Here is a 15,661-nt window from a genome sequence, read left to right on the forward strand (position 1 = left end):
GTCGGTTAAATTTCGCATCTGTAGCACGTCATCTTCGTGGTGTAGCAATTTTAATGGCCAGTAGCGTATAAACAAAAACACTGTAGAAAATATGTATACTTGCTTTCATCCTCAGCCGAGGTGACCATGATGAATGACATCACACCGTCGTTGGTAAACAGTGACAACAGTGCGGCGTCATCATTGTTATCCAACGTGCATGGCCATGACTGCAGTCACCATCGTCGTCACGGATACCGCACGAGCGCTTGACTCCGATATCAGTGCTGGCTGGCAGTCGGAGAGAGAGAAAGACTCGGGTCTCCCTCCGCAGTGCTGTTTACAAACCCCTTCAGCAACGCAGCGTGCGCTGGTCAGCAATTCAAGTCGCAATTCATCACGCTTCTTCTCTCCCCACTAACATTACTTACACATAGCGCATTGCGACAGTGCCCAGCGTGTTGGTACACATTTGAACATGCCTCTCTCAACTTGCAACTGCTCTCATTACTTACCAAGCGTGGACGCAAGGCAGAACAAACGGGTTTATTTCTCGTAAGAAAAGAACTTCCACATATTAAACGAGTGGGATTGTGCTGTGACAGAAATGCGCGAAATGGAATATGCTGGCTGCAAATAGCTGCTGATCGGTTACGTTTTGAGTGACACATTGTAGAAACTTGGGAAATCATCTCGACAGTTCTTCAAAAAGTGTGTAGATGTCGCCTGGTAAATAAACATGGCTGACAAAAGAACTGTAAAAAATGAGCTCGGGAGTATTTAAATAAGTACAAAAATTTTATTAAGAAAATAAATTTTGCACATATCTGCAACACAAGTAAATCCGTTTTTCTCTCCACCACCGTACACTTGCCTAAGGTGTCGGACTGACATACAGTTGAATGATTCCAAATTCAGGATGGCAGTGTTCTTGAAAATATCCCACATTCATACCACCACCTCACGACCTTTGACGTGCATGACGCTCTCTCTGTGATCACAGTTTCGGAGTGATGTCAGCATATCCTCATAGGTCATTCCTGTATCGTGGCGGCTACTGCGATAGTGGAATCGAGTCAATCACGCTACTGTCTTCCAAGACATGTCACACTTCGTTGTTCTGAGCAGCTGGGCAGAAGTGACAACTGTGTAGAAACTTGTCGAAACGCAGACTGAGTCGATGTGTGTGACAACAGCTACATCTTTAATCATCTTTAAACATGAAGCGGCCGCATTGGTCGTGGAGGCCTCGCCCGTGAGCAATAATGTTGTACCAGGAGGCGGGCAGCTTGGACCCTGGCAAGCAGGTCTTCAGCTGTATCTACAGGTGTTTCGTACACCTACATCTTGGCATAACCTCAGAGAATAAAGTCGAGGGTTGTAAGATCCAGCGATCGCAATGGTCATCAGAGAGGACCCCCCTTTCCAGTCCTACAATGAGTGTGAGTATTCTTCAGGTGCTTGGTGCTTTCAAACATTAACATCAAAGTGGAATGATCTTGGATAATGCCCTAAAATACCGTGACTGAGAATCTTTGCTGTTGGCCTCCGATATGGGTGGCGTGGGTGTTGTCCTCATTCTAGATCTGCCTGTTTGGCTTTTGAAAACAACATCACGGATGAGGCCTCATCCACAAACAATACAAACTGTATGAAGTTGGAAAGTACAGCGCTGTGAACGATACTGGATTGACACAAGCAGACATAGGGCTCAAAATCCGTTCGTCCCAGTGCTTGCACATTTCACCTTTGATTCCTCATTGTGCACTGTACACAGCAACACACCTCACCATGAACACGACACAAGCTATCTGATGCAATGGACAGCTGACAGCAGGGTCAGTGGTGTGCTTGCGTCACAGGTTAATGCGCCACTGCGATGCTTGAGTGCTACGGGCCTAGTTGTGCACAGTAGGTCCGTTTGGTGGTCTGGTGTGTACACTGTTTATCAGCTGCTACTGTTCGAGTGCACAACGGACACCCGAGATCTTTGCAAGAGTGTGAAGAACTGCAGGCATCATTGCAATACATGCATTCAGACTGACAGTCGTTGCTTTGAAGAATTACTATGAACTACATTGTTGTTAGGTGGTGTATGCTGTGTATGCCCTTAACAAAATAAATATGCACTTTCGAGTATTGGTTCCCTATCTCAATATAATCTATTGTGGAACCACTGTCACCTGTTTCAGTGTGACCCAAAAGGATTGGGGACTCCACGTACAGAGAACAAGAGCAGTTCCGTCCCACTTCCCTCAGACTCTCCCGACGGCACCCATGTCTGTGGTGAGCACTCACCTTCCAGAACAACATACTGGTTGATGCTAGGGTAGATAGAAGAAAGGAAAACAGAATGGGCAAGTGCGAGAGGGACTCACGCACTAAGGGTTCTGTACAAACTCCCCATCCTGGGAATCGAGATTCCCAATGATTTTTGTCTGTTATCGACACTTTGTAACTTTACTGGCAAGATACTGGTCCCAGCTATACCAAGATCGATTCAGAAATTCTATGTTATTTCCTCAGCCCAAACAAACAAGAACAAGCAAGCAGAGGACTTTAGTTTATGTATGTAGGGAGACAAGATTTAATAACACATTTCTGTTTACGTACTAAATCATGAATACAACATACAATTTATTTTTGGATGCAGTAATGTTCGTATGTTATACTTTCAACAGGTCATGAATACAATGTATGTCCAAATCGAAAACGACATTTTTATGTGATATAATTAAAAGTTAACAAGTTTCAGATTTTTTACTTTACTTGTACCGGAAAACTTAGTTGTTGCCAAATCTCACGATTCCAAGTCAATGGAGGGCACCCTATAGGTTTCGATGAGTGAGTTTTCGATTATCAAAACACGAGACATAAACGGCCGTCCGTATCTGTTGACTGGAGTGAATTATAAGCTTACAGTTTTTACGCCGCCAAGGGTCCACATACCTTTGTATGTGACATAATTTGAACATGATACCCAGAGAAAAAGATTCCCAACAGATGGACAGACAAATAGACAAACTGATACAAAATAATACAAAAAGTATTTTCTAGAGTTATATAGTTACCAATTTCGGATTTTAAGATTTTTTTCCTTTATTTGCACTGTGAAATCTGGCTTCTTTCAAAATGTGATGATTCTAAATCAACAGGGAGCACCTTATAGAATTTTGTGAGTGATTTTTCAAGTATGAAAATATGCCATTTAAATGGCCATGTCTTTATTGCAGTGACTTAGAAACCTACAATGTGTACAACGTCAAAGGAGCATAGACCTTAATATGTGACATAAATGTGAACTTCGTACCCGAAAATGGTCCAGAAAAAATGATCTTAACACTCGGACAGTCAATACATTCCTTCAAATCTGCAATATTCGAGACGTGTTCAGATACAGACGACATCGTGTTAGATGACGAGCAACAAACGCAAATTCTCGGCAAAAGCGATCAGCCAGGCAACAGACAAACGCTACAAAATTTTGAGTCAAACTGACATTTCGTGTGTGCACAATTAACTCAGATAATGTTTCAGATATGGAGCGGTTGATGTCTATCATTGCGTTTGTAGAAGGTCATAACATGTGTTCAAGTTTCTTACAGCGTTGGTAACGAGTAGGATTTTGACGGATCTGTCAACAGTCTGGCCATTCAATTTTCGAAAATCGTTCAAAAGTTTGAATAGAACCTCCTCAGAGTTCCAGCCCCGCCATGTGGCTTTACACGTAGGAACTCGACTCTGCTGGCAGCTCCAGAACATTTCAGTTGGATACATCGTCACGAGAGTATACATTCATACATTGAGACGTCTGTAATGTCAACTACCAAGAAATATCTGCACCTCTCTTATCTGATGTCACAGTTTGAGAAATGTATTTATTTAATAAAACCCCACTAGGCATCTGCTGTGCATTAATGTTTTTATGCCTTTACAAAACTCAATGTACTACACTCATGCGCTGGCAGTAATTTCAGTGTCATGTAATAGTGCTACATGCAACTGTATATTAAGACAGGCTGCTGCTTATGCATGTTATGAAAGTAATTTGAACTATTTTCTGTGTGTCTCAGGGTAACCACGCAAGTGATCAGCAACTCCACAGTTGGATTAAGGACATGGAACGTGTGAAAGATATGCTGCGCACGAAATTAACCGGATGGGTACATGACATGCAATTAGCCAGCAAACAGGTGGAGCACTACGAGGTGGAAGAAGACAAGGACGGGCCATGGGACTCGACACTCAGGTATAAACCAGTGTACACTCAAATGTCTGTCGTACTCACTATGGTTTATTGGAGTTTATCTCACTTTTATCCATGGAAGTATTCATTAAAGTTATAGAAAACACAGGGATCATTTAATTCAGAATGGAGTAAAGAACTAGCACTAATAGACAGTAGTGAAGGACAAGGTTACAGAAACTCGTGATTTACAACGGCTTTTTACTCCGTTTAGCCTTCAATATTTTGATTCGTATTGTGTCTTAAAATGTTCCACGTATTACGTAACAGACCAGCGGAGAAAACAGACACAAAAAAACGATGTTACTGCATTTACTAGAGAAAATATTGATGGTTACAGATACTTCCGAAGTTTTCATAATTTGTGGAAACAATGATGTGGAACCTGACACGGAAAGTGAGCGTGTCCTCGTCTTATTCTGGACCAAAAAAATACAAAAAAAACACTTCGGGAGAAATTACGGTAATACCATGTAGTAGCGACTCTAGTCCAGATACTGGCATCCAGTCGGTGAGGAAAAGAGGCCATAAGTCATGTTCATCTCAATAGATGGAGGAAAAATCTAAGCAGCGATGAGGGAAGATGGGAAGACGTCAGCAGAGGGCAGGAAGCGGATAGCCATCGTTCTTATATTTTGGCCTGTGGTTGGTGTGTTTAAATCAGTCCGTAGCATAGAGCGTAAATACTGGAGGTTGCGAGCGAGAGGAAAGCGGAATAGTCTCTCGAGTGGTTGACATATGGGGCCGTGGAATGGAGTATTGTAGGAGATATGTTGGCACTATGGAGGGTGACCAGGTGGCTTCCTATGTGGAAATGGGTAAGCACCCAGCAGGCACCGCAGGTCTTGTGGCGGTGTTGTTGGACTCTATCAGGTGGCTTATTGTGGGGTAGCTATGGAGGTGGAGAACATGGATTAGGATGGACAGTTAGACTCAGTCGTGATTGCTATCAATTGGATGAAAGACTTCTGCAGTTATATCTGAAGCGGTTGGTAGGGGAGTCACTTTGGGATGAGTGTGTCTGGGAAATGGACTAGGTCTTCTGAAACGAAGGTGATCAACCGACCTCCACAGTTAAGTTCATCATGAGAATTGATGTGGATAAACAGCTGTGGAGAGGCAGTGGTCAGTGTGAGGAACGAAATTATGTGCTATAGGATGATGACAGAGACAGGCAGTAGTACAGATCACGGCCAGGGTGGTAAAATACATACTCAGGATAAAGTATTATGCAGGATGATTTAACATGATTTGTAGCCAACTGGAGCTGTTTATGAGGAACGGTATTGTTACTCCACAATGTTTATTGTGTGGGGATTTTTGGTTTGCTACTCCACATCTGTCATCAGAATTGTGAGTGGGTTACTGGATCACTGTGTACGGACACATGCAGATAGTGTGACGGGATAAAACTATCGATATTGTGTCAGGCAGTGGGAATGAAGGTAACAGTGGTTGGGAAGGTGAACTGAAAATCGGAGATGGGTAGATTTCAAGACAGGGGTGCACTACACAAAGGAAGCAGCTAATCGGATAGCAGAGTACTTGTGGAGTGCACATGGGGGGTTTCAGGCTAGCCGGTAGTTTGAGGTACTCTCATGAACACTCGCCAGTTGGTACACATTTAGGAAATCAGATAGCTTCCAGAGTAAAGTTAGTTTGACTCTGAAACTATTATCAGTCAACTTTCGAAGTATTTGTAACATAGTTCCCAAATTTACTCTCCTCCATGAACGTTCTCAGCCTCAAATTATTCTTGAATTGAGACCCAAAGTAAAAAAACTCTGATATATTTAGCGAGTCTTGGAATGTTTATCGGAAAGACATATTCGACGCCGTAGGAGGGGAAGTGTTCATTGCAGTTCAAAAAAAATATTCTCTTTACTGAGGTTGAATTTGAGTGCAATAGGGAAGTTACGTGGTCGCACATAACAGGACAAGGTGAAACCATATCAGTTGTTGGATGTTTTTACCACGCACCCGACTCCGCTGGGACGGATGTGGAGCCATTCAAAGAAGGTAAATAGTCAGCATTGCATTAATATCCAGATCACGCGACACTAGCTGGCGGTGACCTTAACATACCGAGTACAGACTGGGACGTCTGTGGATTCACTGCAGGTCGAGCACACAGACAGTCTTGTGAAGGACTTTTGAACACGTTTTCCGAAAACTGTGTTGAGCAGCTAGTTCGGCAGCCAGCACAAACAGGCAGGACCTTATCGATGGCGTCAGCATAGAGATGGGGATTAGTGATCATGATGTTATCATAGTGACTATGGTTACAAAAGTCAGTAAATCAGTCGAGAACGCTAGGAGAGTTGATATGCAGTTGTCAGCGTCTCACTTAGACAATAAAATACAATCATTTAATTCCAGAATTATGGCCATAGAGGAATTATGGCTAAACTTTAAAAAAAATGTAAATCGTGATCCGGAAAAGTATGCGCCTACTTAGTGGAGTACGGGCGGAAAAGGCTCATCGTGCATTAATAACAAAATTCGGAAAATGCTGAGGAAGGAAAGGCTGTTACATTCTCGGTTCAAAAGAGAACGCGCAAATGAGGACAGCAAGATTTGTAGACATTCGTGCGTCTGTGAAAAGATCATACAACAGCTACCACCGGAGAACCGGAAAAAGTTTTGCTCCTCTGCAAAATCGTTAAGCGGATCCAACGCTTCTATTCAGTCACACGTTGACCAGTCTGCTTTGGCGCTAGAATATTCCAAAAGGAAGGCCGAAGTTAAAAATTCCTCGTTTAAGAAATCGTTCACGTAGGAGAATGGTACAGACGTGCCGTCGTTTGACCATCGCACAGAGTCCCGATTGGAAATCATAGTAATGAGTACCCCTGGCGTAGAGAAACAGCTGAAAATAAATAAGTGGCAATGCCTAGATGGAATGCCAGTTTGGTTTTACAAAGAGTAGTGTACGGCATTGGCCCCTTACTTAGCTTGCATTTACCGCGAATCTTGCGATCAGCGCTAAGAACCAAGCGAGTGGAAAAAATTGCAAGTGACTCTAGTGTATAAGAAAGGTAAAAGAACAGACCCACAAAATTAAAGACCAATATCCCTAACACCTGTTTGCTGCAGAATCCTTGAACATATTCTCAGTTCGGACATTATCAACTTTCTTCAGACTAAGGAGCTTATGTGCACAAATCAACACGGTTTTGGTAAGCATCGCTTCTGTGAAACTCACCTTTTCCTTTTCTCGCATGATGCACTGAGAGCTACGGATGAAGGGCAACTGGCAGATTCCATATTTCTAGATTTCTCGAAAGCATTTGACACGGTGTCCCATTGCGGGGTGATAACGGAAGAACGAGCATATGGAATAAGTTGAGTGACTGCAGGTTGACACAAGATGACGTCGACAAAATTTCTAGTTGGTGTGATGAATGGCAGGTGGCTCTTGCTGTAGAAGAAAGCAAAAACGAACCCGTAATATCCGGATACGGCATTCCAAGTGTCCTGCTTACCACAGTCACTTCGTTTAAATACCTGGGCGTAATGTTGCGAAGCGAGATGAAATGGAATAAACGTGTGAGGATTCTGGTAGGAAAGGCGAACGGTTGACTTGGGTTTATTGGGAGAGTTTTGTGAAAGTGTGGTTCGTGTGTAAGGGAGACCCCGTATAGGACGCCAGAGCGACTTCTTGTTCAGCATTGCTCGACTCTTTGGGATCTGCACCACGTCGGATAGAAAGAAGACATCGAAATACTTCAGGGGGAGCAGGTAGATTTCTTACCGGAGTTTCGATCAGCATGCAAGTGTTACGTATATGCTTCGGGAGCTAAGCAGGGAATTGTTGGAGGGAAGAAGACACTCATTTCGAAGAAAACAACTGAGAAAGTTTAGAGAATCGGCACTTGAAGCTGGCTGCAGAACGATCCTAATGACGCCAGCATACATTTCTGGTAGGGACCACGAAGACAAGATACGAGGAATTACGGCTCCTAAGGAGGCATATAGACAGGCGTCTGTCCCTCGCTCTGTCAGCGAGCGGAACAGGAAAGGAAACGATTAGTTGTGGAACAGGGTACCCTCCACCACGCACCGCACGGTGGCTTGCGGATTATGTACGTAGATGTAGATACAAAGGACGATAGTTGAGAGGAATTATTAGTTTCATGTCCGTAAATTTAGTGAAATCATTTTTGGCTTGGTTTCATTTTGAATCGTGAGGTTTTATCTATTCTATTTCATTTGTTTGGTCTTATGACTGCATGCATGAGGCTTGTGGTGTAATAGGTGGCCCCATTTGTGTGTAGATAAGGACATTGACAGGAGTTTATGACGGCGGTGACGAAGCTACAGTGGTGGTGGATGTGGTTGGAACTTCTGGCTCCGGCAGTGGTGAGGGCGATGGGGCGGGCCGCGGTTTGGGGCTGGCGACGGTGTTGGCGACAGAGGCAGCGACGCTGCTGGAGAGGGAGTCGACGGTGGCGCAGGTGGCGTCGACGGTGGTGGAGCATTTGACGCAGGCAGTGGCGAAGGGGCTGCCAGACTACGGCTCTCTGTGAGTGGTGAAGCAATGAAGACGACGGCGAAGGGTGGGAGATGATCGGCGAAGAACCACTAGCAGAGTCCATGTGAGAGCTGAGGTGCTGGCGAAGTATAGTGGGGCGTGTCAGTAAAACGGAGGATATACTTCGTACTGGAAATTTTGGTTCACATGAGTAACGCGAGTCAGAGAATATACTCCAGCCGAGAATGTGCTCATCGCGAGTAAAAGGGTGAGGGATGTTGCTCAAAACAAAGAACGTTCTCCGAATTCGTGTGAACAAAACTAGAGGAGCCTCTCACAACCGGAAAATATTGAAGCGAGATCTGTAGCATTCTTCGGGCTGAGTAAGTTCTGTTAAGTTTTACCTACATTTTGCCAATGATGGCAGAATTCATATTGCTTGGGAGGCAGAAAAAGAAATATATAGCCCAACGAAGTGCTGAATTGAGGAGCTGTAGAAGTTTATATCGCTTTGACAATAATACCATTATCTGCGGACGACCTCTCAAAAGAAGTGAAAATTGAAACATTTTTATTGCTATTTAGTAGACCCAAGTTTTCAGACTGACGTACGAGAACATTTAGCTGTAGGCCTACACCAAACAACCGTGTCGCTGACATTTCGAGACGTTCACCTTCATGTCTTCTCACAGCATAAGTCTTATATAGTGTGATGTTAGAAATAAGTAGGGTTACCAGAAAAATTAATCTGGTTTATTGCAAACCTAGCGACCTGTTACTCGTAAGGAACGCATGGTTGGGCGCTTATGTGCTTGCCACGCTAGCAGACAGTTGTGCGCCGTATTTAGCCAAAATTATCTCGTGTTGGAGAACTGTGACAGAGTTCCGATTTGGTGTCATTTAATCTTATGATTTCGTTCGCATAATGTGTTCACCTAACATCTATAACTGAAAAGTTTTCCACATGTTGTAAATTCCGTAACATCGCAAGTGAATACATTTTCGTAAACTGTACGTAGTTGTCTTAATAATTTGTTGCCGCACATAAAATAAACAAAATGAAACGTAGTGCAACTCTGCCTGAACACACTGATGCCGGTTCCAGACATGTCGCCCGTTTGAGCGAGCTGAATGACACGTGACACTGCGCGTGCTTTCTGTGCCGGACACGGCAGACCACACACACCGAGAACTCAGCAGGGAGCAGAGGTAGTGAGAAAAAGGAACCCTCTCGACACAGATTATGGCTTCGAATGTTTTGCTCGTAAGAGCTTTCTCAGAGGATGTCCTTTTGCTCCGAGAATCTTCTCCGGAGAACGTCGTCTTGTTTATTCACACGACCCAGCGTGTTTACCTTCTGTTGGATGTCAGTATAAAGTCGAAAACCGGTGATGCAAGAGGGGAGGGGGTCACAGAGCTCCAGCGGCAGTGGTGCAGCTTAGGTACCGCCCTCCTAGTTCAGGCAGCGCACCATTTCGTGTCTCTTCTGTAGTTCACGAATCGCCATTTACAGTCGGTCATTTCTAAATTCCTCCACTTCATTACTGGACACGCATGATACCTTTAGTAACGGCTCCAGCACTACGGGCCAAAGCCGCCTATAGCACACTGCCCTTGCCTCTGTGCCCTAATTGACGACGATTGCCTTCCGTGTTAGCGGCCTGCCTCGCTCATCGACACTCCACGTCCCTGTGGCGAGTATTGATTGCGTCTTCTGTGGATTCGCCACTCTGTGTGCCAACGCACGTTCCCCCAAAATGAATATGGCAGTCAGTATTGCAGTATTACTGCTGTGTAGTACATAGGCAAATTGTCCAGAAGTTTCCGGGCTTTCTTTATCATTTTAGTGGAGATTGTATGTTCACCTCAAATGGTTCAAATGGCTCTGAGCAGTATGGGACTTAACATCTGAGGTCATCTGTCCCCTAGAACTTAGAACTACTTAAACCTAAGGACATCACACACATCCATGCCAGAGGCAGGATTCGAACCTGCGACCGTAGCAGCTGCGCGGTTCCAGACTGAAGCGGTTAGAACCGCTCGGCCACACCGGCCGTATGTTTACCTCCTTCCTCCACTTAAATACTTTCTTTGGTCGCCTTATGAAATGAACGGTTCCATAGCGTTAAAAACAGCCCTTTCCCGAAATTCTTTGCCAAAAAAATCTCAGTATAATGATTATTCAGATCATTGTCAGTATGCATCTACTTCCTGGATCTGTGGCATGCAAACGATACATTTTATCACGGCACGGATTCTGAGTCCCAGCTTGTCAGTGGAGTAGGTGTGGTACTGTACCTCCAAGCAGAACAGCGAGCTGCTGTACGCAGCGTGGAAATGATTTGCCAGCCTTAGCTCCATGGCACCACATGCCTTATGGGAGGGACAGCTTTCCGGTCAAACTGGGGACCCAGACATCACACGGAACTCATTATGATGCAGCTTCATGCTTTAACTGACAACATCGTTTTCAAGTAACAGTGATAACCAAGGACCATACTACAAGGAGTAGAGGGAGTAATGATTGTTCTGCATTGTATCTGGCAGTATGGAAACTTTCCATCGTTGATGGGCTATAGGGAATGCAGTCGTAGATTAATCAGGAAAAAAATTGCCTCATACCCGATTCTGAGGGCTCCATTCTCATCATAAGATGTACCTGACACAGATGCATCGAATCGATGTACGGAACACTGACCTTAGGACAAATTTTTACGGCCAACAATTTCTGCATGATAATTTCTACTGCCAAACGAGAGACCCGCACCAACCACTCACAAAACGAGACCGAGCGAATGCTTCAGAGCCAAGTAAACAAACATTTGTATGCAATAGTCAAGCGTCATTTTGTCAAGTTTTTCGTCAGCAGACATGTACTACTGCACGTCAGGCACACAAGTGTGAGATGGTGGGATGCACACTGCCGGATGTAAGCGGAAACATTATAAAAATGCCACAACTGGTAAGGGTATAATGAGTAAAGTAAAACACGTATTGTGAAATAAAAATACATGTTTGGTATTTGCAAAGACGGATGTGAAATAGTTTAACTCATCGTATCGCGCTGTCCTTAGCCGTTGGATTAGGTGGAAAGGACTGAATAAGTGGACCTGCTTCACGTTTGTCCATTGAACTCATCTTCCTGTGTCATACAGTCTTTACGGAAAATTATCGCAGATGTCACATCACCTAATGCAGATAGGAAACTCACTGGCAGGTCAGAGCCGTGTGTCGGATCCGCGACGTGCACTCTCCACTGCAGAGTGAGGATTCGTCCAGGAAGCAACTCCCGAGGCCTCTGGTCACTGCAGTGCCCATCCTTCCGGGAGCGCTGGTCCCGCCGGCCGTGCAGGGGAGCTTCTGTGACGGCTGGAAGGCAGCGGCTGAGGTACTGGCGGAAGTAAGGCTGTGACGGCGGCTCTCGGTTCGTGCCTGCCCAGCTCGATGTCATATTCGCCATTGACTATAAAAATTGTTTTACAATTGCAGTTTCGGACTTTTGAGCCATTTTCAAGTGGTAATGTGGAAGATTTTGCTTCAGCTCGTGACAGACATGTCTACATGTCAAATTTGAACAAGTCATTCATATCCTTAACATAAATATCACATGTTCACTCTCTTGCAATGCATACGAAATTCTTCTTTAAAGAAAAGAGGTATTCTGCGGGAAGCGCTGCAGCTCTGCTGTTTGATGTGCCTGAAACCAGTCAAAACGATATAGCAGCACAAAACGGAGTGGATGACCTGCAAGAAATAGTTATAATCGGTGTCTCACTCAAGTGCTCCGAAATCTAAAGATGAAATCTCGATGCGCTAAAATGCTAAAAAGACCAATGGATTTGCGATTGTTTGCTGTGTTACTATGCATCCTTTAAAGAATGAAAAAGTTCCAGGTTTGTGCCCCAGTCTGGCACACAGTACTCATCTGCCAGGAAGTTTCTAATCCACTACTGAGTGGAAATCCGTTCTGAATACTTGTACGTTCTTGCATAAACTATACATGCTAGGTTTTCAACTTTTAACCTGGCAGCTTGTGTGCTACAGGCGGCCGCTGTTGAGTGAACGCCTGCTGCGCTATCAGCCGTGGAGCCTCTCCTCTGACAACGACTTCAGTGCGCTGTGCAAGGAGCGGCAGCCAGAGGCGTCGCAAATGTTCAGTCTCGCTGAAGAACTGTCCGCCCTCCATCGTGTCTACTGGGTCACTGCAGCTGACTACATCGATTCATTCTACGATGATGGTTTCAAGATTGTAGGTAAGTTTAATACTGGGACCCGGCCACTTCATGGCTATGCGCTGACAACTGTTCAGTTGTTCGAGGAATGAGATTCAAATATCCTTCTGAATATATGTTTTTAGCTCTTGCGTGATTTTGCACGCCACGCATCATCTCTGGTGCTCTTTCCAAAGTCAGTTTTTCGATTCCTTGGCAACTCTCCGTCTGGATCTATGTCAAGCTAGTTACTTCATTTCGATGTATTATTGACTTCTTCATTATGCAGGGACTAAAAAAGACTACGTAGACAAAATTTTGGAGCGTTTAGAGAAGATTAAAAAGAACAAATTTTATGTGACACAAATGTCACAGGTGTGATGTTTTAGAGACGTTACTCAAGTGTCAGCTGGGTGCTAACGGTTGTGTAACACACTCGAAACAAGTGGTTTGTGTCACAAATAATGTTTGCAGCCTCAGCCTAACAGGCAACCACCTCACCTGGGGTGTCTGCCAGTGTCTGGTACACTGAACAACTCGTCTCCCTCCCGTAGGAGGCACGCAACACCTCTAAAACAGTGCCCATCCCACAGAACTTTGAACACCGTCTCTGAACGCCAGTGCAGATAAGACCCTCATACATGCGCGACACGTGCCTCATATAAAAAAGTGTTCCTTTTTATCTTCTATAAACACTCTAAAATTCTGTACATGTAGTTTCTTCAGACCTAGTCTAAGGCTTTTTAAAAATGGCGAATGGTCTCTGCAACATAACGGCTACAGACAAGCTAATTTTCTGTCAATACTGTAACTGGTGTAGTGTTCTACATTTATCATCTATGATCCTAGCACGATACTGTTCGTATTTACTAATTTTCTTTGACGAACAATATTTCGATTTGTAACTGAACAGTTAATTGTATCAGATACACTGTTAATATTATCCTTAGAAGTATTAATACTATGAACAGTAGTAGGACTGAGGAAACACAGCTATCGCACCTGTCTGCTAAACAACTCTATTTGTTCGAATCACTATATTTTTTAAATTTATTATTTTATTCTCGTTGCTGGTCTTTATCTCTTACTCGATCATCTATCTATCGTGCACCAGACATAAAACGAGTTGTAATCGTTTAATTCTCTCTTTGTACCTCCCTTATAGCTACTTGTTCGGTAGGGAGTAACTCCATTTAAATGAGAGGAAGGGAGGACAGTGGGCTTGTGCTCTCTCAGCGGAAAAATTATTTATGCCTGCCGTTGTCACTCTTGACCGCCTCAGGCAATCGAGCTTGCAGGGTTTTCATTGGTAGTAAGCCGACAAATTAAGAAACTAAGGTGGTCGAAAAGGGTTACAACAGATAAGGGAGTAAGTTATCATAAGAAAATCCGTATATTAGAACCAGGAACTGTAATACTGAGAAAAAAGGCCTTTCCAAAATTTCGGCCGTCGCCGATAATTTACTGCAGACAACCATAAGAATAATACTGGCACATAAAAGGAAATACGCATTGTTACAAAGTTACCAAAGAAGCAGACTCTTACCCCACCTGTTGCTAGACTGAGCTGCACTCTGCAGCATGTCTATAATTATGACTGAAACTGTTATGGACACCGAGAACAAACGTGTGAGCTGTAGTTGATGTTTCAATTCCTCACGAATGGCGACAAGATATTAAAGAATGAGCAGCGACAAAACCTTACAGAGTTGTGGACCACTAGCTGTTTGTCTGGAAGCTAACTTTAAGCCCGACATTGAAGATATCTTCAGGGGCCGGCCGGTGTGGCCGTACAGTTCTAGGCGTCTGGAACCGCGTGACCGCTACGGTCGCAGGTTCGAATCCTGCCCCGGGCATGGATGTGTGTGATGTCCTTAGGTTAGTTACGTTTCAATAGTTCTAAGCTCTAGGGGACTGATGACCTCAGATGTTAAGCCCCATCGTGCTCAGAGCCATTTTATCTTCAGGGAAAGTTGTCGTGATAATCTAGAGAGATGGGAGAGGTCGTGGCAGTTCGGTCGAGATAGGGAGGGGGAGGGGGGGAGAGAGGGAGAGAAGAAACGGGTGCGAATCTCTTCTGAGCACGTGGCGATGTTGGAGATGGCTTGCGACATCCAGCAGGCTGCTACAACGGCCCTGTCTGAAAGAGTTGCCCTCGCCACTATTAAAACCGTGGCGCTTCTCTACCGGCTTCTTTACGCATCACTGTCCAGCAGAACTAGATGCTTGCCCACAACAGACCAACGAGATCTTCATCACTCACATGTTATCTCAATGCTACAACTATACTTTAATGAAAATTGTTACAGTCACGTAACACAGTCCCAGTCATTCTACACTCCACAAAGCACAGATAATTGCTACAACATACAATCAGATGGTACTGCCAATAGGTGCTTGTGAGATATCCTGATACCAGCACCTCATTCTGCAGACCAGAAACCCTGGGATTGGTGATACACATGAACAAAAACACTGCCACATTTTCCATAAACTGAACAATCTATTGAAAAAGGATTCATTCTCCTCTCATCCATAACAACCACACGTTACCAAACAACCTCAACAACCCAGACTCAGTGTTCATATCTCAAAGATATACTCACTGTATCTAATGACTGCTCGACAATTCGGTACATATTTTTTAATGACTGCTCGACAATTCGGTACATACAATGTCACACAAATACGACCACCATATCTCTTGGTCCCAGTTTAAAATACCTGTCTATAACGCCACAAAACGAATTA

General features: G+C 44.2%; 1 protein-coding gene across 1 annotated transcript in view; it reads left to right on the top strand.

The window, feature by feature from the left end:
- LOC126426769 (uncharacterized) overlaps positions 1–15,661 on the top strand; it is an 80,534-nt gene that overhangs the window by 55,429 nt on the left and 9,444 nt on the right. Inside the window, exons 5-6 of the mRNA XM_050088757.1 lie at positions 4,053–4,228; positions 12,744–12,952. Of these exons, the coding sequence (XP_049944714.1) occupies positions 4,053–4,228; positions 12,744–12,952 (385 nt within the window). The remainder of the gene's footprint in view (positions 1–4,052; positions 4,229–12,743; positions 12,953–15,661) is intronic.

The sequence above is a fragment of the Schistocerca serialis genome, chromosome 11, assembly GCF_023864345.2.
Source record: "Schistocerca serialis cubense isolate TAMUIC-IGC-003099 chromosome 11, iqSchSeri2.2, whole genome shotgun sequence".
NCBI classification, from domain to species: domain Eukaryota; kingdom Metazoa; phylum Arthropoda; class Insecta; order Orthoptera; family Acrididae; genus Schistocerca; species Schistocerca serialis.